This window comes from Poecilia reticulata, linkage group LG14 (assembly GCF_000633615.1).
Source record: "Poecilia reticulata strain Guanapo linkage group LG14, Guppy_female_1.0+MT, whole genome shotgun sequence".
Taxonomy (NCBI): domain Eukaryota; kingdom Metazoa; phylum Chordata; class Actinopteri; order Cyprinodontiformes; family Poeciliidae; genus Poecilia; species Poecilia reticulata.
Genome location: NC_024344.1, coordinates 5,695,680 through 5,719,589, shown reverse-complemented (window position 1 = coordinate 5,719,589; position 23,910 = coordinate 5,695,680). Strand labels below are relative to the sequence as shown.

The following is a 23,910-nucleotide window of genomic DNA, read 5'->3' as shown; positions in this document are numbered from 1 at the left end:
GCTTTATTGATCAAAGTAATCCTTATTTTATAACTTATAAAGACCCCCAAATATAAAAAGCCTTCAATTGAGAAAAAAAATCAGCCTGTTTTGAAAGACGTTTAAACCTACAGGGTATTAGTTACTTTTCCTTTTCTGTGCTTTTATTTTTTATGCTTGTTTGCATCAGTGCGTAATTTAAATTATACTTCTTGTTTCTCTTAATGTTTTTAGCTTTCCATTGAGTGTTTTATGCTTTTACCAAGCAATTTTCTAACTCTGCATTTTGATTAACTTGTGATTTTTATCTTGTGAAGTATTTGTTCTTATGTCCTGCAGTTTGTGGATGTCAAACAGATACACACACCTCTTAATGTCTCCCTAAATAACAAAGATTTCTTACATCAGAAAGTGGCTGCTGTTGTAAGATTGCAGGAGGATGCACACAGTAGCAATGTATATCCAATAAAATATGCTGATTGTTAAATCTTCATATCTTGAGCATAACTGGAAAATATATATGGCAGTGTTACCTGAATTGAATAAATCTGATTCTGGTTTTACAAAGTAAAAGCAAAGCACCTTGATGCATATTTAATAGTAACGCTGCTCAATAGTTTCCTTTTCACATTTGTTATACTGACAAAAGATAAACTACAGTCAGCCTTAATGCTACAATCTATGGCTTATGTGTCTTATATCTTAAATGTGGCTGTCAGAACTTAAAAATTATTTTCACATTAAAAAGTGTAAAAAAAAATAAACGTGTGCGATGTTTTTGTGAAATGTACACATTCACAAATATTATTATTATTACTATTAATGGGGATAATTCATTAAATTACAAAACTGTAAAAATGATACTTGTTTGATTGGCATCACAAAAGATAATGATTATCAGACATGTATCTGATCACTTCACTGTTTGACCAAAACATAATTTGCAGCCCATGAATGCAGAAAAGAGACATGGATTTGTCAGAGCTAATGTTCAGCATCACGGCTTTGACTGACAGATAATTTTATCTGTACATCCAAATCTAATTAGAACAAAAAAAATAAATAAAAAAAAGCTAAATTATGCTTCACTGATCTGTTTAGAATAACTACTGAGAATAGTTTACAAAAACTAGTTTTACTATGAGAAGCGATAAAAATACTTAGCAGCTGACTTATCAATTGATCACCATAATTATTTACAATGAAAAACTCTGAGACTGAGGAAGTAATAAAGAGACCCAGTAAAATTAGGCAAACTCTAAGGATTAATGTATAAAGGCTGTTTGCTCTCCAGTCCAAGTCAGCTGACTTCTATATTTTAACCATAAATTACATTTATTTTTTACCTTTCAGACTATTGTGCCTTATTGCTTATGTAAAAAAACACTGTTATTGTCATTACGGTCATTGTTGATACTCAACAGCTGCACAAACGATGCCTCTCACAAGTATTTGCAGTTCACGCTACTGAAAAAGTAGCACAAAAACACCTCGAAGTCATGCAAAAGTCATTTTCCATGGCCTTTGAACTCCTCCCACGCTCGTGTTTTTCCCTCAGAGACCACCCGAGCCGCAAACCGCTTAGACTGCTGGTACCAATCAGATGCTTCCAAAAAGACCCACAAGAACTCCGTCTTCAGAATGACAACATCCCTCAGCACCAGTGTTGAATTCTTTTGTTAATAAATTCTTATATAATGGAAAGAAGATATCTGTGTTTATTCCGCACGTGTGTAAAATCATGGTGATCAGATGAGGCTACAGCTGGACTTATGCTTTCAGCTGTTGCAGTTATTAAGAGTTATTCATTACCACAACTAAACTCCTATTGCTGCACAACATCAGTTGTGAATCATTTCCCTCTGCGGGTAATCAGAGGTGTTTTCATTCTGTGTTTCTGGGATGAGGACTAAACAAGGCAAAGCAGCATTTAGTTTTTATGCTCATCAAATCTCAAAACAACTGTCGAAAAAATTAAAAAATAAATAAAAATATACAGAAAATATGGGGGTATCAGCCGAAAACATTAATGTTAAATCCCGTAAGACTGGTTTATCGTTTCTATCCTGTCTCTGTTTTATCTTTGCTTAAAGTTTCATCTTTCTAGCGAAGTTTCATTCATGTCTTAGGTGTTTGATTTTCCCATCTCTGTAATGCTGTTCTTCCTGTAAAGCTTTTTTTAAGATACTTTTTGTAGCAAATAAACTTTATTTGCTTTTCTACCTTAATCCTTAAATGATGTGTTAATTTTTGGTTGATTTGTTTGTTTTTAATAAATATTTACCCTGGGAAGAAAAGTCCTTATAGTCTTCGTATTTCATTTAAGTCATTTCTTTCTTTCGATTCATTTTTGGTAAATTCACAAAAAAATGGATATTATGCAAATTAAAGTAGCTGCTAGCTGGAAAATGGCAAAAACTCTTACCGTTGTCCTCAACAGAGAAGTGAAAGACATCCAAAGTAGCATTTTCTTCACCCCTCAGTACATAGCAGATGTTCAGGTCATCGATATCAGCTGCAAAAGAAAGTTACGTTTATTTCTTAAAAAACCCCTTTATCTTGAAGAGCTCATGTGACAGTGAAACATCTTTAAAAGTAAGAACAGATAAACTTTGAGATCATATACGACAAAAGCTGAGATATTAGCTCTTTTGCTCTATAAAGCAAAAAACATTTGACAAGAACATAAAAGAATGCAAATGAGGGTCAGTTTAATCTAAATGGTTTCATAGTCGAATCAATGTGAGGTGAGGCATGATGAAATTTTAAAACTGTCTGATAGCTAAGGTCTAAATTACACAACTAGGAGATTTGTCCTTGACAGGAAATGAAAAAAAAAATTTAAGAAAGAATTTGCATTTTCTGATTAAAAAACATTCATGTGATGTTTCATGCTGACTGCAGAAATAGCCTCAAACAAGCTTTTGAAGTTGTATCGCAGCCTTTTGGCTTGTTCAAACACTTCCTCCGTTCAAATAACTGTTCAGAGACGCAAGCTGTCCCGCTTTAGTATCGGCTATACTAGCAGCAGGTCTCTAGTATCACACTGATTCAATTACTTATCAGTGCTCAGCATGAACAATTTCCAACCAGAGGAATCATTTTTGAAAGTCATGCATCCATAATCTGGAGCGATAAGGGCTGCAAACCTGATATCCAAAGCGGCTCAAGCTAAACCAAAGACAAGAAAAAAGGGTTTAAATTTAAGAGCCTTAAACCTGTCCATGTCAACAAAAAAAAAAAAAAAGAAAAAATCAGGGGATAGTGGACCTTTTAATGACAGACAAGGTAAGAATGTTAAGAATAGGATTGCACAGGGCATCGCACATCTGTTTCCTGAACTTTGCTGAATTACAGGGCTGTGTTAGCACGTCCCTCCCCACCATTCCCTACAAAACATCTATTATAGCACAGAGAAATCATCAATGCTGCTAAAGAGCCTTCTCCCAGCAAAGCTTATTCTTAAATAATAGATGTCAGAGGAAGAAGGTTCATAACACAAAAGCCTTGACTTTTGACTGGGATGTTTACCACTTATACCGTAGGTGGCCTCGTCTGCTTTTTCCTTTCCATTGTTTTTATTAGTTTATGTATACAGTAACCTTGAGTAAGTATTTCCCTCGTATATATCGGTTTTGATTTTACTTTTTAGTCAGATGCTTCAGATCATTAAAGAAATTAGCAAGAAGCTAAACAAGCCTAAACAACCTGGCCTTGATCGAAAATGTAATGAGCCTCGGGATTAATCACATATTTTGTTCGGTTTGGCTAGCTAAATGGAATCCTCATTTGAAATTTGCATGTTTTATTCATTCATTTGTCTGAAGTTAAAATTTCCTTGATGATTTGAAACATTACAGTGTGACAACAAAAAAAAAGAAAAGCAAGAAGTCAAAGAAATATGTATGGAGATAAATACTTTTAACAGAACTGTAAGTGATTATTCTGAAAGATTTGGCCTGCAGGAAGAGAATCCTCCTTGCAGGACAGACCTGAACCTAAGAACCTTACAAATCTAAAGTTAACAGTGTGAACAGAGGGCACGCTCTTCATTCATTATTTAAAAAGATCGTCTCTTGGGAAGTGCCCTGGAAAAAGGACAAGTAAATAAAGAGCAAAGGATTGTCTCTTTCACCTGACTGCTTCTTTTGATGAGCCTGTTTGGTCTCTCTGACTCAATCTCTCACGACCCTTCCCTCATTCTTTATTTCTCTCATGTCACTTACATCCCCTCACCCCGCTTCCCTCGCCACCTCCTCTGCACTCTCCTTCCCCTCTTCAATGCCGTGCTGCTTCTTTTTCTTTTTTCACTCGTCTTATCTGCGGCCTTTTTTGTTTGGAAGACCGCAGCCGCACACTGTTTGTAAGAAGTGTCCAACTCCTCCAGGCTTAAAGAGCTCTTTCTCACTCTGTGTTCTCAGCTCATATCTTTGCTTACAGCAAGCAGGTGAATTTTTGCACATGTTGGCTTAATTGCCGTGCCATGATGATTGCATTGCTTCAAACAGCAATCAGTGGCATTGTTGTCTCTGTGCATGTGTCAATACTTATCCATATTCAAATCTGCAGAGTTCATTGGCAATGTCAGAACATTTCCAGGAATTAATACAAAACTTTACTCTGGATTCATAGCAAATATTTTTACAGTCAGTAAAAATATTTGGAAGGAAAGCAGGAAGGAAGTTTAGAAATAAATACAAATAAAATCCAATATTTTCCCACACACCTGTTTCTTCTTCCCTATTTATCCAAACATGGAAAATGCAAAAATCATATTCTTCACTTTAACATCGTTCTGCAGTCTGTGTAAAAAGTCGGACACTAACCAATGTGGTGGTGGTCAATGCATTCTCTATAATTTTACAAGACACATAGCATCCCAATACTTCAAACTGACTGGACCCAGTGAAACTACCCGAATTTACTGCATCTCAAATACCATCCTGTCACTTTGAGCTCTGCACTGACCTTTTCACACCATTCTCTACCTCTGTCCTGCTTCATTTAACAGACCTCCAAAGAGAACATCAGATGTGAACATCACCCCGGGAGACGCAGACAGAAAATTAATTATTCATCTGTTACGTCTACAAAAAACATCAGCCTGTAACTTTGGTCTGCTAATTACGATTTGATGAGCAAGGCACATCCAAATCATACCCATAAATTAACTATTGAAATTCCCAAGCTGGCACTTGTCACACGTACGAATAATTATAACCCCATAAATTAAAATCTTTGGGAAGCAGAGTGTGAAAAATTAATCAAAACTTACTGATTTACAGGGAATTTGAATGTCACACTTTTTTCTTCAATAGCAAATCACAAGTTAGGAGGTTATAATTATTTGATCACAAAAACATGATGAAAAGCAACTTCTCTGAGCAAAGAAATATGACAATTATACTCTCAAGACACAGTTTTCAAACATTTTGTTTACAAATAATTTATGACAAATTACTAGCAGTAACAATTAGACATCTCTCTACCTACTGCTTGCCACTGCCAGCTAGCTGGCAGAAAACAGACTAAAATAACTTTGTCTCAATTACAGAAAAGCTTGTTATAACTTCGGTCAAAAATAGTGTAGAAATGAACAATGTTCTAAAACTAAAAGGTATTTATACTTGTAGGCTTTCTGTATGCTTTCATGCAACATCTGTATAATATTCAGCAAGAATGTCAATAATTGTTCAAGGAATCAGTTTTTCATCCTTTGTCATTAAATTACAAACTAAATGTGTTATTTTGAAACTATGAAAAAGTCAGATGTTTATCCTTTTTCTAGATCCTAAAACGAGAAATACATTTGTGGTTGTATAACTGTAAAATAAAATAAATAAATTCAGATTCTAGATACTTATAAAACATGATAAGTTGTCCTTCTTTAAAGACTTGTTTAGGTTTTGCAGCTCTGAACAAACAATGGCAAAAATTGTTGGAAAGGTTGCTGAATCCCATGTTTGGCGTATGGGTAAACTTACATAACAGATTCAGTGTAAATTTAAATAAATCTTTGTGAAACACTAACTTGATCAAACAAATTTCTGTTATACAATTATTGATAACTGGCACTGAGAGACTGCTTCTGTGCTTTTCTGGTAAAATACTGAGCACCAGAGTAACTTATTATACTATTAAGAGTTATTGTCAGAGCTTACCTTGACTAAAGGCATCAATGGAGTTGTTTCCGTGTCCCAGGTTGACGATGTAGCCGTGTTTGGGTTGGGTAGTGATGTGGAACACCACCGAGGCCGGGATGCTGTCCCTGTCCTCCACTTTTAACACTTTAGGGCTGATGGGGAAGCCCAAATGACCTGTGGCCAAAATCTTCAAAGTGGCTGCACCTTTATTTACCACAATCTGAGGGATGCCATTGTCTATTGCCACAATTGTAATCTTCATAGTCTGAGGACGTCTTGTCTCAAAAATTGTGTTGGGGAAAACATAGAAGTCTGTGTGTGTGCCATCAGTGACAGTGAAGGAGAATGAGTCTTCTAGTGTTTCAGTTCCATCGTGTTTGTAGCTGACGAGGTTTTCGTTGAGGTCTTGTTTTGTAAAGCTGGCAACAGGTATGGACTGGTTGTACAGCACCTTGCCATGAACAGGCAACTGGGTTATGGTAAATTTAATCAATTTCTCAGCAGTGTCCGGATCTTCAGCAGTTAGCTCGAAGGGTGTGATTAATTTCAGTTGACCTTCAGTGACAATTAGGCCATTTATAGTCACAACAGGTTTCTTGTTGTCTACATCCACAATAGATATTCTAAATGTTCTGAAAATGGGATTGTACCCATCTGTGACTTCAAACTCAAAACTATCCATTTTTACCTCATCATCAGAGGTGTGAATGTAAAAAATCTTGCTGCCTGCTAGCTGAAGTTGGGTAAAAGATCCAATGGGTATCCCAGGAGTGTCTGTGCACTCAAGGTGCCCCCTGACTGGGGCCCGTGTGACAGTAAAAACTAATTTCTCGTCAGGACTGTTGAGATCAGAGGTGCTTAGAAGATCTGTGGACAAAGTCACCCTGCCACCTTCTCTTAGAGACACACCTTTACTGATCACATCCGGGAATACGATGTCAATGCTGCCCACAGTGATATAGAAGTAACGATCTATGAGTGAATTTATTCCATCGGTCACATCAAATTTGATTAAGTCTCTGAAGCCATCTTGTCTATTGTGTGTGTACAATATGAGTCCTACATCAATTTCAGATTGTGTGAAATTCATGCCAAGTGTGATGTTCTCAAGAAACCCGGATGGTGTTTTTCTCTGCAGGAGACCCTGGCCAGGTCCAAATCGGATTATATATGTAAGCGTGCTGTCTTCAGAATCTAAATCTGTTGCTTTGAGGACTTTATTATTAATCTCCTTTGTCTCTCCAACTTCCACCTCCAGGCCATCATTGACAGCCATCCTGGGGGTCTCATCATCAACAGGGATGATCATAATAACGGCTGTTTTCTGCACAGAATACTTTCCATCTGTCACAACGATATCAAAGCTGTCCTCTGTTGTCTCTGAGTCATCGTGCTCATAAATAATACTCGACGCCTCTCTAATCTCTTCTAAGGTGAAGTTAGACACCAAAACAGAGCCCGTGGATAGCTGATTTAAAATGGCACCATGTTTGGGAGGTTTGGAGATGATGAACATCAGCTCCTCAGGTGGAAAATCAGCATCTGCTCCATTCAGAATCGGAGGGTCGATGATAATGTTCATCCCCTCCATCACAACTATCTCCCTCAAATAAACCTCTGGCTTTTCATCATTTGTTGGGATGATTATGATTGGAAAGAAATGATTCTCTGAGAAATTGATGCCATCAGAGCACCTAAACGTGAACCGATCCTCCACTGGCTCTACCCCCTTGTGAATGCTTTGCACATAGAAGATATTTCCCTCCCTTATGTGTCTTAGAGTAAATGCACTGATAGCTGTTCCTGACCTTGACTTCTCTGAGCCTGGAGCAGGGGATATATTTTCTACATAGCCTGCAATGGGCTGCACAATGACAGTGCAAAGGATGTCATCTGTTGGAGTGTCATTATCATCAGCGTTCAAGTGCTCAGAGCCAATACCATATTTCTCTCCTTCAATAACGCTGAACTGGAGCCCAACTCCAATCTCAGGGGCCTGATTGTCAACAGGCAGGACAGTGACTTGTATATGGACTCCACTGACTATATTGCCCCCTACTGTCCAATCATCAGACATGTCTGTGAGGGTCAAATTAAATCCATCTTCCTGAGAGAAGAGACCTATCTCACCACCAGTGTGTGCATACACAACCTCCCCATTAATTATGTCGGCTTGTGTAAACCTTGCAGCAGGCACTCCTTTAACTAATATTTCCCCAAAGACTGGGGGATCTTCCACAATAAACATCAGCTGGAAATCATCAGTATCATCATCATGGCCTTGAATCACATTTGCTGTTATTTCTGCCACACCATTTTCCAGCACGTCCATGTGAGACCCGATTGTTCCTGAGGGGAGACTGATGGAGGGAGTTTCATCATCAATGGGCTTTACAATAACTTTAACTGTCACAGTCACAACATGCACCCCATCACTGACATCAAGCTGAAAATCATCGCTCACTGTCTCCTCCCCGCTGTGAATATATGATATTTTCCCCTCTGAGATGTCATCAAGTTTGAAAATCCTGTTTTTCTCCAGGTCAGTGAACACAGCCTTAATCTCGCCATGTTTAGGTGGTCGACTCAGAGCAAAAGTTATCTTTTCGCTTTCTGTATCAAGGTCTTGGGCATCCAGCTCCGCAGCGGTCATAATGTGCATTCCGCCTTCAAACACGGTAAAACCGGTGTTTGTGATTTGCGGTGGGTTGTTATTGACTGGCTGCAGAAAGATTGTGAACACCCCCTCTACGCTGTTCCCTGCCATGTCTTCGACGGTGTAACGGAACTGTACTACATGGGCCGTGATTCCCAGTTCCACGTTTGGTGGCGCATAGGATATCTTATGATGGTTTATTTGAGCTTGAGTAAACTCTGTCACTTCAGAGTCAGGACGATCTGTCAACACTAATGATCCAAATACAATGGGGTTATTTTCATCTGTATCGGTTGGAGCCTGGATGAGTGTATATTTGAGGTCACGATCCTCTGAGTCCACATCAGTGTAACGGAGGACCTCTTTAGAGAATTGAGTGAGTTCATACTCCTCAACAGTCATCTGCAGGGTAGTGCCGGGGTACAGCTCAGGGGACACGTCATCAATCGGTAAAACACGAATTACAAATATACTATCTCCAGATAAATTAGGTGGGTCATTGTCATCCTGAACAGTGAACAAGAACTGATCCATGATTGTTTCTATGCTGTGGGGACCTGTGTGCCTGTAAAACAACTTTCCATCTGTGATGTCTTTCTGAAGCCATTCTGTCACCTCCTTCTCATACATTTCATCCTCAGCATTGAATTTCCAAGAGGAGGGGTCCTCCGGGGCGTCTGACTGTCGCAGGAGCACGGTGCCGATTGTGGAAAAAGGGGGAATAATGGTAAATTTAATTGTTGAGTCTTCAGAGTCAATATCAGCAGCACTGAGCACAAGAGGCGATATGGGAATCGTTTGGTGTTTGAAAAGCACCAGACCCATGTTTGCATTGATGATTGGCGACTCATCATCGGTGGGGACGATAGTGATGGGAAAGAGAAATTCAACTTCATTTTTCCCATCTGTCATCTTGAAGACAATATTGTCACTGTATGTGTCGCTGCCATCATGCTGATAGATAACAGCCCCCGTTGTGAGGTCAGCAGGTGTGAAAGATTTTCTCTGAGAGCCCAGCACCATGAGCCCCCCGTGCCGTAAGCCGTCCACCACTGTGACTGTGACAGAGTCCAGGTTGTCCTCGTCGCTGATCTCCAAGTTGTGTGTGCTGATGAGAGGCCGTGACTGGCCCTCGTACAGTAGCTGACCCGTGTTACGCGTCACAACAGGGGCCAGAGTGTTCATCGGCTTCACAACAATCATAAAAGCAAATGGGTCAGAGACGGCCCCCTCCGTGTCTATCACCTCAAACTCCAGCTGAAAAATCCTTTCTGTGTCCGAGTCCAGAGAAGGTGGAACATAAGCTATTTTCAAATCCTGCAGGTCTTTCTGGTAGAAGGAGGTGATTGGGAGGTTTCTGTCATATGTGCTGACTATGTAACCCTCTTCATAAGATAAGGGAGAACTGATGTTAAAAATAAGCTCTTCTGGGTCTGACTCTGTATCCTCAGCAGCCAGCATGTCAGGGGTGAGGGCTGTCATCACAAACTGGCTCACCTCCATCATCATCATGGTTACAAAGCTGGGTTTGGGGGGAGTGTTCTCCTCTCCATCTCTGATGCGAACCATAAGATGAAAATACTCCTGCTTCACCAGGTTCCCTTCTTTATCGTGGAGTTCTGCAACCATAGGAACATAATCCCTGTTTGGAGATTTGCGATTAAACGTGTGCTCGTAGCGTATTTCCGCTTGTATAAATTCGTCACAGTCCATCACTGTGGAAAGTTTACCTCCATCAACGAGTTCTCCATATCTGGGCAGTGTGCTGACGCCGGATAAGGATGCCACTTCGCATTTGTAATTCACTCTATCATAAGTAAACTCTAATATCTTCATATCGATAGGATTACTAATCCCTTTAAGACGATCAACAGTGAGTGGCACGTTTTTGGTGAGTAACTCCAGCTGCGTAAAAACTACTTCCACCTCCATCATGAACGGGATAATAACAGTTTCGGTTTGAGCGTCATACCTGAGCTGCAGCCGCACTCTGTCCCTGGCCGGACTCCTGGAGCCGTAGTGAGAATATGTCACGTCGCTCGGACCAAAATCGCATGGAAACTTTTTGGGAGCGAGGTGCCCAGGTCTCTGCGTGAGCGGGTCGTTGTCCAGCACGGTGATGCTGCACCGGTCTCCCGGCTGCGTCTGAACCACCAGGTCGTTGATGGGGTCGATGAAGACCGATCTTCCGAAAGGCACGCGTATTCCGTTGTTGGCCACCAGGATTGCGTCCTCCGACAGCTCGGACCGGAGCGCGTAAAATAACCCGGAGCTGTTGGGCTGCGCTAAAACAAAACCTGTTACTGAAAAGCACAGGAGAAGTCCGCGGAGCAGCATCTTCGCGTCCGAAAACAGCGCCGCTGTCGATGTGCTGCCGTTGCAGTGCCCACCCAGGCTGTTTCACTCGAAAAGAATCAAATCCCGAGAAATGATGGGAGTCAGATGGATGTGACTCCCGCACATCTGTCCGTCCGAAGCATCCACATACTCAGCCTACACAGCGCACAAGAGTTTTAACTTCATGCTCCAGAGAAGCACTGGCTGAGCTGCTCCCGCCCATTCCCGCACATATTGGAGGATTTCTGAAGGCTTGTGGGCTCACCAGCATCGCCAATGGGCACCACACTTGACAGTCACCAAAAGAGGCTGGATTAGGAAGATGAGCTGAATTACTTCCAACGGATATAATTGACTTGGCACAACACCCATTATCGGCTTTGTCCAGGTACAGGCACTTTGCGAAGTGATAAGGTAAAATATGACATATCACAATGAAGGTGTTTTCAGTTGTATTTTGCAAAACACAGACACCTTAAGTGCAATGGTCAATTAGACTTTAACTTTAAACCAATGGTGTTTGTCCCCTCTTATCAAAACGGATTGAATTCTACACTGTAAAAACAGTTTTAACAAACGTATTAAGTTAACATGGGCAAAACTAAAATGTTTTAGTCTTAACTCTGATGAGTGAGCTCTTTTTTGTCTTTATTCGTTTCTTTCTTTCTAACTTTCTCTTTTCCTCTCTTTCTTTCTTCTCCCTTTGTATGGTTATAAAAACAACTGGTTGTGCTCTAGGTTTCTTTACTTTTTATCATGCCATTGTTTGAATATGAGGACAGCTGATCTGAGAGATAATATTGTGCTTGAGCTATAAACCTTAGAACTAGCAAGGCCATGATTATCAGTAAATGTATTTTACCTGAAGGGGTGGTGTGATGTATTTTCCAGCCACATTGAGCCTTTTTATAGCAAAATTAGGTAATTATTTTACCTTCAGTTGTTAAAAAAAAATTCTGTATAAAAGTTCTGTTTAAGTGTTCTCCTTTAACTGTCACCCAAAAACATGCAAATCAACGGCTCTATGAAGACACCCATATTCTAATAGTTAAGGGATGAGTTAACAAACTTGGCTGACTTGTGGCAACGAATGTCCTCAGATGATTTAAGTCACATGTGTCAAACTCAAGGCCCACAGGCCAAATCTGGCTCGTCATAACTATTTCTGAGGGCACAGCTGGTAGAATTAGTCAGTCTATATTTGAATAATCAAATAGAAGAGCAGCTAGAAAAGCAGCAGCTGCACAATTAATCAACATTTCATAAACAACAGGAAAACAGCATGTTTTAAACTTTCACAAACTTTATAGCATATAAGCTCAGACTGATCAATGCCAAATATTTGTAATTAGAAGGAATATAATTTTACACCTGCATCAGTGTCATCAGTGAACATAAACAATTATTGGTGGATACAGAGGATTCCCTCTTTCACCACAGATACATCTACTTGGTCTTCTTTGGCTAGAAAATTATGACCAACAAGAGCCTCACCTCACTCTTTCATGAAGTGATATACACTGCTCAAAAAAATAAAGGGAACACTTAAACAACACAATATAACTCCAAATAAATCAAACTTCTGTGAAATCAAACTGTCCACTTAGGAAGCAACACTGATTGACAACGGGGACCCTCGTCGGGTCAATCAGTGTTGCTTCCTAAGTGGACAGTTTGATTTCACAGAAGTTTGATTTACTTGGAGTTATATTGTGTTGTTTAAGTGTTCCCTTTATTTTTTTGAGCAGTATACTTTATCCTCCATGTCGAAGCAAATCAATAAGCAATAGTTTGTGAATAGTTTTCATTGTTGTCCATGCAACACAAATAAACACTTAATTAAACAAACATCTACATATAAATTCTGTTCAAATCATTATACATTACCAATAAAGCCAGAGAACACAATAAAATATACAACTTTATCAGACATAAAGTTTGATTTAAAAGTTAAAGCAGAGGCTCATATTTGATTCTCCCAAAATCTCCTTTTTGTAGTGGAGCTAGAAATGTTCTCTTATTCTCATGTTACCTGCTGAAGGGTTTGGCAGTCTGTGCATTTCAGGCTTTACCCCAGGTAAAGTCTGAAATGCTCTGCTGTTAGGAAATAGGAACAGTATAGACATGACTTTTTTATGGAGACTAGAACATATAAGCATTCATATTATTGCTTTAAGCCATACAATTTGGTTCTTATTTTGTCTATAAACACATACACAGATGAAACTGGATAGTGTGTCACTTCAGCTGTGCATCCAATGACAAGAAGATGGATGATTCAATAATTCAAGTGCTTGTGCACTATTCTCTGTCCACTACATATTTGCCAGAATCTGTAAAATGTATGTACTGTACGTACGTACGTGTACGTACACGTACGTATGTACTTGCAACAACGTACTTACATGTGTAAGTGTGTATATTTGTATAGTAATATTTATATGTGTATGTGTGTGGATGCTTGATTGTGTGTGTGCATATGTTAATTGATAGTATACCCATCAGGTTTTTTTTTAATCACATCTGTCATATTTTTATGACAATAAAATTGACAATACAGGAATTGAATAATTGGACATGGACAGTTCCTGTATCCAATCTGACGTAGCTGTCGTATGTACTTCTCCAGCGTGGGGGTCACTACTCCCACTGCTCTGATGACCGTCACCTGTCCGGCTCTCTCTAACTTCTCCATGAGCTGCGTACCTCAGTTGGCAGACCATCAAACTACCATGGGAGAGACCGGGGTTTGAATCCTGCAAGAACCTGCACACATTTATTACATAAGAAAAATATTAGTGTATAGTTATTTGAAATACTTTGATATAAACCCTTAAATGATTACAGTGTCATCAGTCTGTTTTCAGTTTAAGCTTAATTTGCCTCTATTCATTGCTCATCTGTGAATCTCTGTAGAAACGTATCTACAGAGATTCACAAAAAACTTATCCATATACGTTATCTATTCATATATGGATTTATTCCCTTATTTATTTAGCCGTTTGTTCTGAAGTGTTAAGTATTGGCCTCTAAATATCGCTGACCTTCCCTCAAGGAGCGAAGGTCAACAATCTTTTTCTTGTTTTGGTTATTTATATATTAAAAAAATCCTAAATTCTCTAAACTGTTGCTGTAAACAACAATGTGGGCATGTAGAACAGATAATTAGCTTTCACGAAAACAAAAACGAAAAAGTGGAGGCTGTTGGTCAAGAAAGAAGAAGATCTTTTGCCTAACTCCTTTTTGGCATTATATGATAACTTGAGTCATTTCTCACATTTATAAACCTTTATGTGGAAGGAAGGATCAGCATCACACCCAGCAAAGCATTATGTTTCCATTCAGAAAAAATGACATAAATAAGTTAAAGTATGTAGTACATTTTTGTAAGTGGTGCAGCCTTTCACTGAAGTTTTTTTTTGTACATATTTAATATCTGAACCAATTTGGTGTTATTCCTTTGGATATGTGGGTTACAACTTCTGGTGTGCATTTCATGTCAAAAGAAAAATTAGAAATATATTGACAGAAAGAAAACATTGATGGGTCCAGCCCATATTTTACCCAGCTGGTAATGTAAATGGACATCTCAGAAGGTTCAATCTTCATTAGTTATCCATGAGAGAAAGAGCCTCATTTTGCTGATGGATGGCTATTTATAACCTTTCACTCCTTAATTTTCTGAGTCAATTTTCTGCGAAGGGTTTTTCATTGCTCAATAATCGGACAGGTTTCCAACATGAAAATTTGAAAATGTCCAAACAAGTAAGACAGTCTTAATGTTAGATGTAATTCTTAGCAGTGTTTGTAGCCACAGTCAATTTTCCATTCTCCTTCTCTGCATTTAGAATGCGTGGTGATTAGAGGGCTTCCAGAGGCATGTTATTTTGAAACACAAAAACCAGCCTTATTTTTTTCCCCAGCTGTTTATGCCTGAAATCCACAAACACATTCTTCTTGTGATTTTACAAGAGAAAAATATCTATGCATGTATGACATTGATGCAAATCCATAAGGTAGATTGCACTGAATATAAAAACCAGAGGACAGTCGCAAGATAAGTTAGACACAATTAGAGACCCCTGCACATTTTCATCTGCAAATTTGTGTTGCAATAATTGTTTACAGCTTCATTATTTTTCAAAGAAAACTGAGATGAAATAATACACAGATTTTTCATTGATGAGCACCTGTTTGTGTAATTCCCATCATTCTGACCCTCTGGTCAGACAGATGCTTCTTCTGTTCCCATGTGACCAATTAGCACTCAAACTCTGGTTAATCCCTGCAGCTCTCTATCACCCAACAGGTACAATAGAAGTTTTGGAAAGCTCAGCCGCATATTTATGGCACTTTCTCACAGCGCAGGATATAGGGTTCCCTCTGCGCAGCAGCTGCTATGCCGTGATAAGGCCCCACGTGGAGACTTTGAGGTTTGAGACTACACAGCTCAGTGAAAAATTCAAAACGGCCAACTAATGACATTGTAAGGGTCAGGTGTGCAAAAAAAATGGTTGCATTTGCATAAAACCTTGGTATGTATTCCATGAGTTACTCTAAAAATGTCTATGGGCTCAAGCATTTAAAATAGAAGTTTGTTTGTGATAATTTGAGGAGCAGAGCCAAAGAAACACACCAAAATATTTTCGCTTAATTGGATTTTATGTTCTGGTCAACTTAAAGGAGGATTGTAAACTGTTGAATGAATCAAGACAGTTTACTGTATAACATGGTAAGAGTATATTATGACTATGTCTTTAAAATATGCATAACAATTACAACAAAAAAATAGAGGACACACAGATGAGCCACATAATTATAACAACACACAAATCGTAGCTAATAGAAACTCAATATAACTTCTATTGTAGTGATTCAAAATGAATCCTATCACTTATGTACACAAGAATATACTTACAGTGATTTTCAAAGAATTCATGCTCCTTGTTTTTACATTCAGTGAATCTGAGTCAGGCAAAGAAAGCAACTGATTAAAGAAAATCCTAAAAAAAAAAAGTAATTTCCCCAGTTTGACACAAACCATGTAGGGGACACAACACACATCTTTCAATGGTGCTCTGGTCAGATGAGAGCACAATAAAACTATCACTGCATTCCACACTACATGGTGTTGGCAGCATCATGATGTGGAATTACTTTTCTTTAACTGTTCAGCAGGAGTTAACAGGAATTTTGATTGGGGCTGTAAAAGGGCCAATCCTGGAAGACAACCTTTTACAGGCTGCAAACAACAACAACAACAAAAACCAAACAAACAGCCAAATCTTCAAATTGGACGACATAGTTGAAATCATATTCAGGTGTTAAAAATGGCCCATAGAGACTTCAGATCTGAATTCAAATGAGTATCTGAGACTGGAAAGATTATGTCTATCGACCCTTCTCCATCCAATCTGACTGAGAAAGTAAAACAAGTACAATCTCTTGATTTACAAAGCTAATGCTGCATAACGCTTGCAGCTGCAATCACAGCAATGTTTGCCACAATTTCCAGGTTGTTGTAAAATAAGTTGAAAGTCATGTCTCGTTTTCTTCCTACTTCAGAAACGGCACTTTATATGAAAAATGTTTGCCAAAGGCAAGAAAATACTTTGGCATTTTTGTACTTCAGTAGAAAAATTAAAATGCTGTAAAGTAACATCCAGGAAACAAAAACATTTCCAAACATTTTATCTTAAAAGCGTCACTTTGAGACATTTTATTTAAAACCCTTGTGGCACAATGAAGCTAAAACCCTTCTCTATATCAGCAGGTAATTGAACTAATATAACATATTCTTTTGATTTAGACTATAAAATCTACTGAAAGTGTCAAATTAAACATGTAAAAGCAAAAATAGCACAGAACATGGCAGCATTTTATTAGACTTGAATTACTGTGAGAAGATAGGGAGTAACACAAAGCGCACCATGATGTACAATAGGAAAGGGCAATAATAATTCTCATTAAGTAGAATACTCTGATAATAGATATTCAATGTTTTTCAAGTAAAATGTGCTGGAATAGTTTGACCTAGTCAAATCCAGAAATGTTCAAATAACGTATTTGGTAAAAAAAAAATGTAAAATACAACCTGATGCTAGTAATTGTATAAAGATAAATAATATTCAAGAAAGAACAGGGGTTTATCAGTTGAATGGAGAGACGTTTTAGAGAAACACTAAGGAATATGTGCACAGGAATCAAGTGAGTTTCTGCAACAGCAAGAAGAATTCGAAAAATTGTACCAATAAAAAGTCAGCTTGAAAAGTAATACATTATAAAACACTGCATAAATAATACACAGACTTAGGTATTAAGAGGAGATTTGGGTTGCGTGCTACTGAGTGTTATGCTGGCTGTGCTGTGGATTAAATATGACGAACTGCGTATACCATATATTTTATACATAAATATAGGGAATAGGAAAGACCTCATAGTCTAAATAGGCATATACAGCAACTGATCTCCATTTTGTAGAGATCAGATATGATTTTGACCCATTCTTCCTCACAAACTGATTTCAAACCTTGAATGTTCTGGAGGGCCTCTCTTATGACCTCTGATCTTCACTTCTTCCAGAGGTGTGTCATTGGATGTTAGTGCTTTTATTTTGGAGTCATTGTTTTACTGAAATACCTTGTCAATTTATCTTGAGATTGTCCTGATATAATTTATCTTTCATTTAATTCTATGAACACTGCCATAGTAAACAAATATCTTTCAAGAAATGTCTCTTTGGATGAGTAATGAAATCTAAAGAGCTCTATGTTGCCTCAGTCTGACTGGACTATCTTCTCACAGCATTAGTATTAGCTTGTCCAAACATTTTGCGTCTTTTCTCTTCAGCAGTGGAGTCTTGTGAAGTGAGTGTCCATACAGGCTGTGGTTGATTAGTATAGTACTTATTTTATTTGAAGCCACAGCAACTGTTTTAATCACCCGATTCACAGAAATCTTAGTGCAGAACCACTAAGGTTCTAAAGTAAAGAACCTTAGTGAAGAAGGATGTGTTAGTGAACCTTTCCTTCCCCAGCTCCTCATGCATTGTCACGTCTGTTCCACATTCTGTTCTTTGAATTATTGGTTTCCCACTCCAGCAATTCTCTTCAATATTTGTATGTCAAAGCATGTGGGCGTGGCTAAGTGCCAAACTTTGACTATTTGCCATAAAACATCAAAGTGACATAACTTCCACATACAAGGTCACAGCTGCTTCAGACTTCCTATGTCTCACTACTGACCAACCCTCATTACATTCTCATGGTCAGATGATGACGTAACCTTAGCCCCGCCCATGTCCGACAGGAAATCACCTGTTTTTTCTACTGTATGTCTTACTTTTACTGAGTAAAACATATGGAATTAATCTTCTACCACCTGACATAATATGACCTGATGATGAACTGTGATGATGAACTCTGACCCATGGGCGCGTGGCCAACTGGCTGTCCTTTGCCATATGCATACAATTGTCTCTGAATCACACACGCATCTTTCGATTGGCAACAAACTGGATACGTTTGATCTTTGTTCAATGTTAAAGAGCCCAACAGGATTGAATTGTGATTTTACTCCAGAGCGCCCCCTAGGTTATCCCATCACTAATATCTCCTCTCTACATCGACCAATCTGCACCAAATTTGAGGTGTGTCACCAGGGAACCATGCCGAACTCAACGGTGCGAACTGTCTGGCAGACGCGCACCTGAACTATGCGACAGGGTACGCGGTGGCAGGCGGGCGGCGATGCTGGATCCCCCGCGGTGGCTATAGGCCGGAGCGGCGCTTGTTCAAATTATTATTAACACTGTTCTCATTGTTGTCCCTACCTCTTGTCTGTGTTTTGGCCCTTTATCATTACAAACAGCTACGACGCTTTATGATTTCATGATGCGTTTAATTTTGTGCTTGTTTTTATTTGAAATTAGTTTAAAATAACGAATCTTTGCCGGTTTAGTTTTATATTTTGTTGTGTTTTCACTCATCTCTGCTCTTGTAAAGTGAAGTACCGAGTCTGTTTTGTGTCTGTGCGTTTTCTAAAAACAGCTGCCACACTTGTTCTTTCAGCTTTCCTCGTCATTCCTCTCAAACTTCTCTATCTTTGTTGTCACAGAGAACTCGGCTTTTCTGGAAGAAAACACATGAAAGCAACAACTTGACTTGCACAACCATGGGTTATATTTCCCTGTAGCCTGAAATGACATTTCCCTGGGTCAGTTGAACATGTAATAGGAATCATCAGTCTAACACTTCCTTCTTATTCCAGTTTTCACCTACACACACTTTACACAAAGCGTCACATCTGGCCTGTCCTTTTTCTCAGGTTATAGTTGTGGAAATTCACACATTTAGAGGATGCATGTTTGCAGGGGAACTCTTGCGTCTGAACTAAAATTTCAGTACAGCCAGTACTCTGTAATCATCAACACAATGACCATGTAAGTTTACACAAAGCACCTTCCTGGGTAATGTTTACCGTCGGGTGAAACTGCTAGTTTCTTCCCGTGTCTCACATACTCCAAAATTGTAAGAGATAACAATCAGTTTGTGGATCTTTGCCTTTCATTCACAGGAGCAAATACATGATTACCAATCTGAGGAGGATTGGGTAAATACCAGTTTGAACTGTGAGAACTTTGTGAGAAAAACTGTTCAGACCTAAATGCCCTAAAAAATGAGAGAACAGGGAGAATTTTAATCACCACCTTTGTACTGTTATGCTTTGTCTTTCTTCCTTCTGCAAAGTGTGCCGCATGGTGTCATTCAGTCTAAATCCTGAAATGTAATGATATGCAAGAAACTTTTCTTTCCTCTTTTGTTTGGTCTGTTGTGTTTTTGTTTCACAAAGGTGATCAGCCTAATGAGGAGAGAGCCTGCATCAATCAGACGAAGCACTCAGCCCTGCAGGCAGTGGCAGGTTGCAACCCTTAATGTCAGATCTTTCTATTGTCTGTCTGAGCTTCCGCAGCATTTTCATATCTTTCTTGTCATATAATCAAAACAGGAGACAAAAGCATTTAAAAAAACAGCACCCCACAATTTCAAAAACTATTTTTTAGTGCAATACAAGTTCTTTGATCGTACAAAAAATATTGGCATTACTCAATTCACATTACTAATGGATTTCAATAAAATAAAGTTTGAATTAAATGGCTTGTTGACTTATAGGTGGTTTTGCTTCACATTGAAATGACCAGGTGAAGAATTAATACGATTATGTTTTTTTTATTTTCTACTGCTCTCTGGTGGTGAAGAAGTGGTGGAGCATTTGAAGGGAGAGATTTAAGACACATCTGGATTATTTGTATATTATTATTAAAATGTACATTGTGACATTGTGGCTCTGAGTTGTTTTCATCGTCCTGTTTCATTTTTTTACTTTAAACAGTGTCTCATGCCTTTCTTTCAACAAGGCTTCCTTCGTACCACTCTTCTCAGATTATAGAAGTACTGAGTGGCCATATTGTCAGATTGTTTCACCTGAGCTGCAGATCCTGGCAGTTCCACCAGAGTCGCCACAGATCTCTTGGCTGCATATCTGATTAATGCTTTGCTCTCTCTAGCGGTCAGTTTAAGAGGACAGTCATGTCCTGGTAGATTTGCAGTTGTGCCATACACTTCTAACTTTGAGATGGTAAACAGAACAAAGTTCTGTGAGGGGTTTTCAGCGTGGGATACTGTTTATGACCTAACCCTACTTTAAATCACTTCACACCTTCATCCTGAAATAGAACTCCAGCCCATAAGCTATCTTCTATGGAGGAAAAAAACGAGCGAAAGCAAAAAGTTAACAGTTGAAAAAACAGCAAATAAGAAGAAAGAAGAAGAAAGTTAGAAAAAGGGGTCAGTTTGTCCTATGGCAGCATAACTATACAGATAAGCCAGTCTATGTTTTATCATAATACTTTGAAGTTTGTTATATCACAAAATGAGAAAAAATGTTTAAGCAGTGTAACAACAAACCCTACATCCACTGCATAAACTCTTCTGTAGGCACATTGCTCATCCAGTCTTAATACATCCTGATAAAATTAGTTTAGAACAAAGTTTTGGTTAAGTTGTAGATTTGATGGATCTGCATGCAGTGCACAGAGAGAAAATGCAGTGAAGCCTAAAAAATGTATGTGCCTGGGACATTTTGATTTATATATTTTGAAGACAACACCCTCAAGAGAAATCAACAGGCCCTCCCCAAACGTATTTACCCAGCAGGATTGTTCGGGTTGTCCTTGGCTGTTTTGGTGGGTTAATGTTGCACTCAGCAAGCTGATGCTTCTTCTGTGATGATGGAAAAGCAATCCCATGAGATCGACACCAACTTTAGGAAACTGCCAAAAGACGTTGGGGTATTTTTATTTATTTATTTATTTTTTCAGTAAGAGTAAGAGGATGAACAGAGGATTCATTAAGAGTCAGTGTCACTGTGAGTGCTTCATCTCCACTGGAGTATTTGTGGAGTTCTAAGTGACATCTCCACCTTAAGGTCACACTCTCACAGCAGGCTGTCACCGAGCCTAAACAAGCTACTGCTGTGAAAAGTAAATTAGATGAAACTTTGCTCTGTTTTTATTTATTTATTTTTTTACCACACACATCAGCTGAGCCGGAAGCTGTTGTCCTTAAATGCACCCTCCTCATGATTTAAAAATATCCCCACCAACTTTAATTCACATGGACTCAAAGATGCAAAAACAGGAGAGAACTAGATGTTTTTTTCCTGCAGGCCTGATTTAACAGATTGAGCTAAAACATTTAACTTGAAGAGGAAAGACAGAACAAAATACAGCATGGCAGTGCTTTTGATATTGAATGAGGAAAAGAAAAAAAAAAACTGGGGATCAGGACTCAGACAGCCAGAACTGGACTGCTGAATTAGTCCCTGAGAGAAAATCAGTCAGAAACAGCTTAAGTTTAGCTATCAGCCAGCTCTGAGAGCAGGTTAGGCGTCCTTCATGGTCTGAGAGCTGGAACAGCCTAAACATAGTGCTCTCTCACAGAATGCATTCGATTAGACGCCATATAGTACATTAATGTACGGACATGTCAATCCTTGTCAATCCTATTTTATCTTTGATAGCCTGTCCCCACATGTTTTGAATGAATCTTATAATGTAAGATTATAAGATTCTTACATTATAAGAATCTTATAATGTAAGAATAATATAAGATTCTTATATTATTCTTACATAATATAAGAATCTATATTCTTATAGATTCTTATAAGAATATATAAGAACTGACAGAGTTCTGACAGAACAGAATAATCTGTTCTGTCCGGATTTTGTGATACTAATGTTCAGGAGAGTTGACGAGAAGAAAGTTTAATTTTCTCTTGTACAAATATAAGAGATTAAGCATAGACAAAAAAAAATCAAACATGCTTAAAGCAATTAATCACTAGCACATTTTATTACAAATATCATGAAAGTCATATTTTTTTGGCTTTTAATTATTTATTTTTTAAGTGATTGTTACAGAGAAATCACAGTTTTATTCGTCCATCATCAAGTTTCTGGCACAACACTGATTGATATTTTTGCCAAATTTCTTGGCAGAATTGATAGACTTCATTTAAACTGGTTGCTTGTTTGCCATAGACCCGACATGTAAAAGAAAATCCTGGAATGGCTTTCGGCAGGGACATTCCAGAAACTTATTGCATTACAAAATAAGTTTCATGTGGGTTTGGCATCATTTTTCTATCAAAACACTCCGTTTTGTTGTTGGCTTTCTGCTTTGATGTACAGTTGAAGGCTTTTCCTTAAGCCAGAAGTCCTACATCTTTTCTTGAGGTTCTAGGATTTGATGACCAAACATGGACTCTGCTACACATTCTAGTTTCTGCAGCCATAAAACTCTGTCCTTGTCTCCTCTGTTAATAAATCTTTAAACCAGAAGGCACTCAGCTTGTCCATATGGGAAGCTGCCATTTTTGATCAAGCTGTAAGATGTACTTTTTGGATTAGGCACCTTTTTCCCATCCTCTGTAAAACTCAAAAAGATCGTCTTCTGTGATGCAAGAGTAACAAAAAAATCATCTTAGAATCTGCTTTCTTCAACTTCTATAAATATTAACTGTGTTAATTGAGTTTTCCCAGGTGAGAATACAATAAATGCTGCAAACCACACTAAAGCTGAAAAGATAAAACAAGCTGCAGACAATCTCTGAAGAGAAGTTAATAACTTTCATTGTTTGCTAAAAGAAAGTTCTAGAGCCTTCACTGATCCCTCGCATTGTATTCCTACTGTTTCTATACTGAATTTATGACAGAAGAGGGCAGAATAAGGTCAGTAGGAATATTAAAAGCTCTGATGAGAGAAAACTCAGTGTTTTTTATTACAGGATGAGTGATAAGATCTGGCTGCCTGCATGCGAAAACCTTCACTCATTTATTATTTTACAATATTACATCATTTCTGTGAGAGTGAACAGCAAATTAATCACCAGTGCTGTCAGAAGAAGTCTGTTTCCACAAACTGATCTTTCTTTTTCTGACTCGCTGACCTGTGGCTAAAGCAGAGATTTTATCATAGAGGTCAAGAAATATCTTCAGATCTCATTTTAAATTGGCTTTCTATATTGAGAGGCCAAAGTGCACACTCAAGAGTGCATGCTGACATTTATAAAGCAGCGGGGACCAAAAAGAACAAAGAAAAGAGCACAAAAAGATCTGTGGAAAGAGCCATTTGATGGAAAGTGAACTTGATTTTCTAAATCACTGCAATCAATTCATCCTGCCCTGATCCACATGTCAGTGCCCGGTCCGGATTGGTATTTTCAGACAGATTACAT

The 23,910-nt window shown here is 38.4% G+C and overlaps 1 protein-coding gene across 1 annotated transcript in view; it reads right to left on the bottom strand.

Annotated features, from left to right (window-relative positions):
* The window catches only part of frem2a (FRAS1 related extracellular matrix 2a), a 71,512-nt gene extending 59,830 nt beyond the window's left edge, over positions 1–11,682 (bottom strand). The window contains exons 1-2 of the mRNA XM_008427274.2: positions 6,141–11,682; positions 2,405–2,494 (exon numbers count right to left, since the gene is read on the bottom strand). Of these exons, the coding sequence (XP_008425496.1) occupies positions 2,405–2,494; positions 6,141–11,115 (5,065 nt within the window). The 5' untranslated portion in view covers positions 11,116–11,682. The remainder of the gene's footprint in view (positions 1–2,404; positions 2,495–6,140) is intronic.
* Between the last annotated feature and the right edge of the window lie 12,228 nt (positions 11,683–23,910).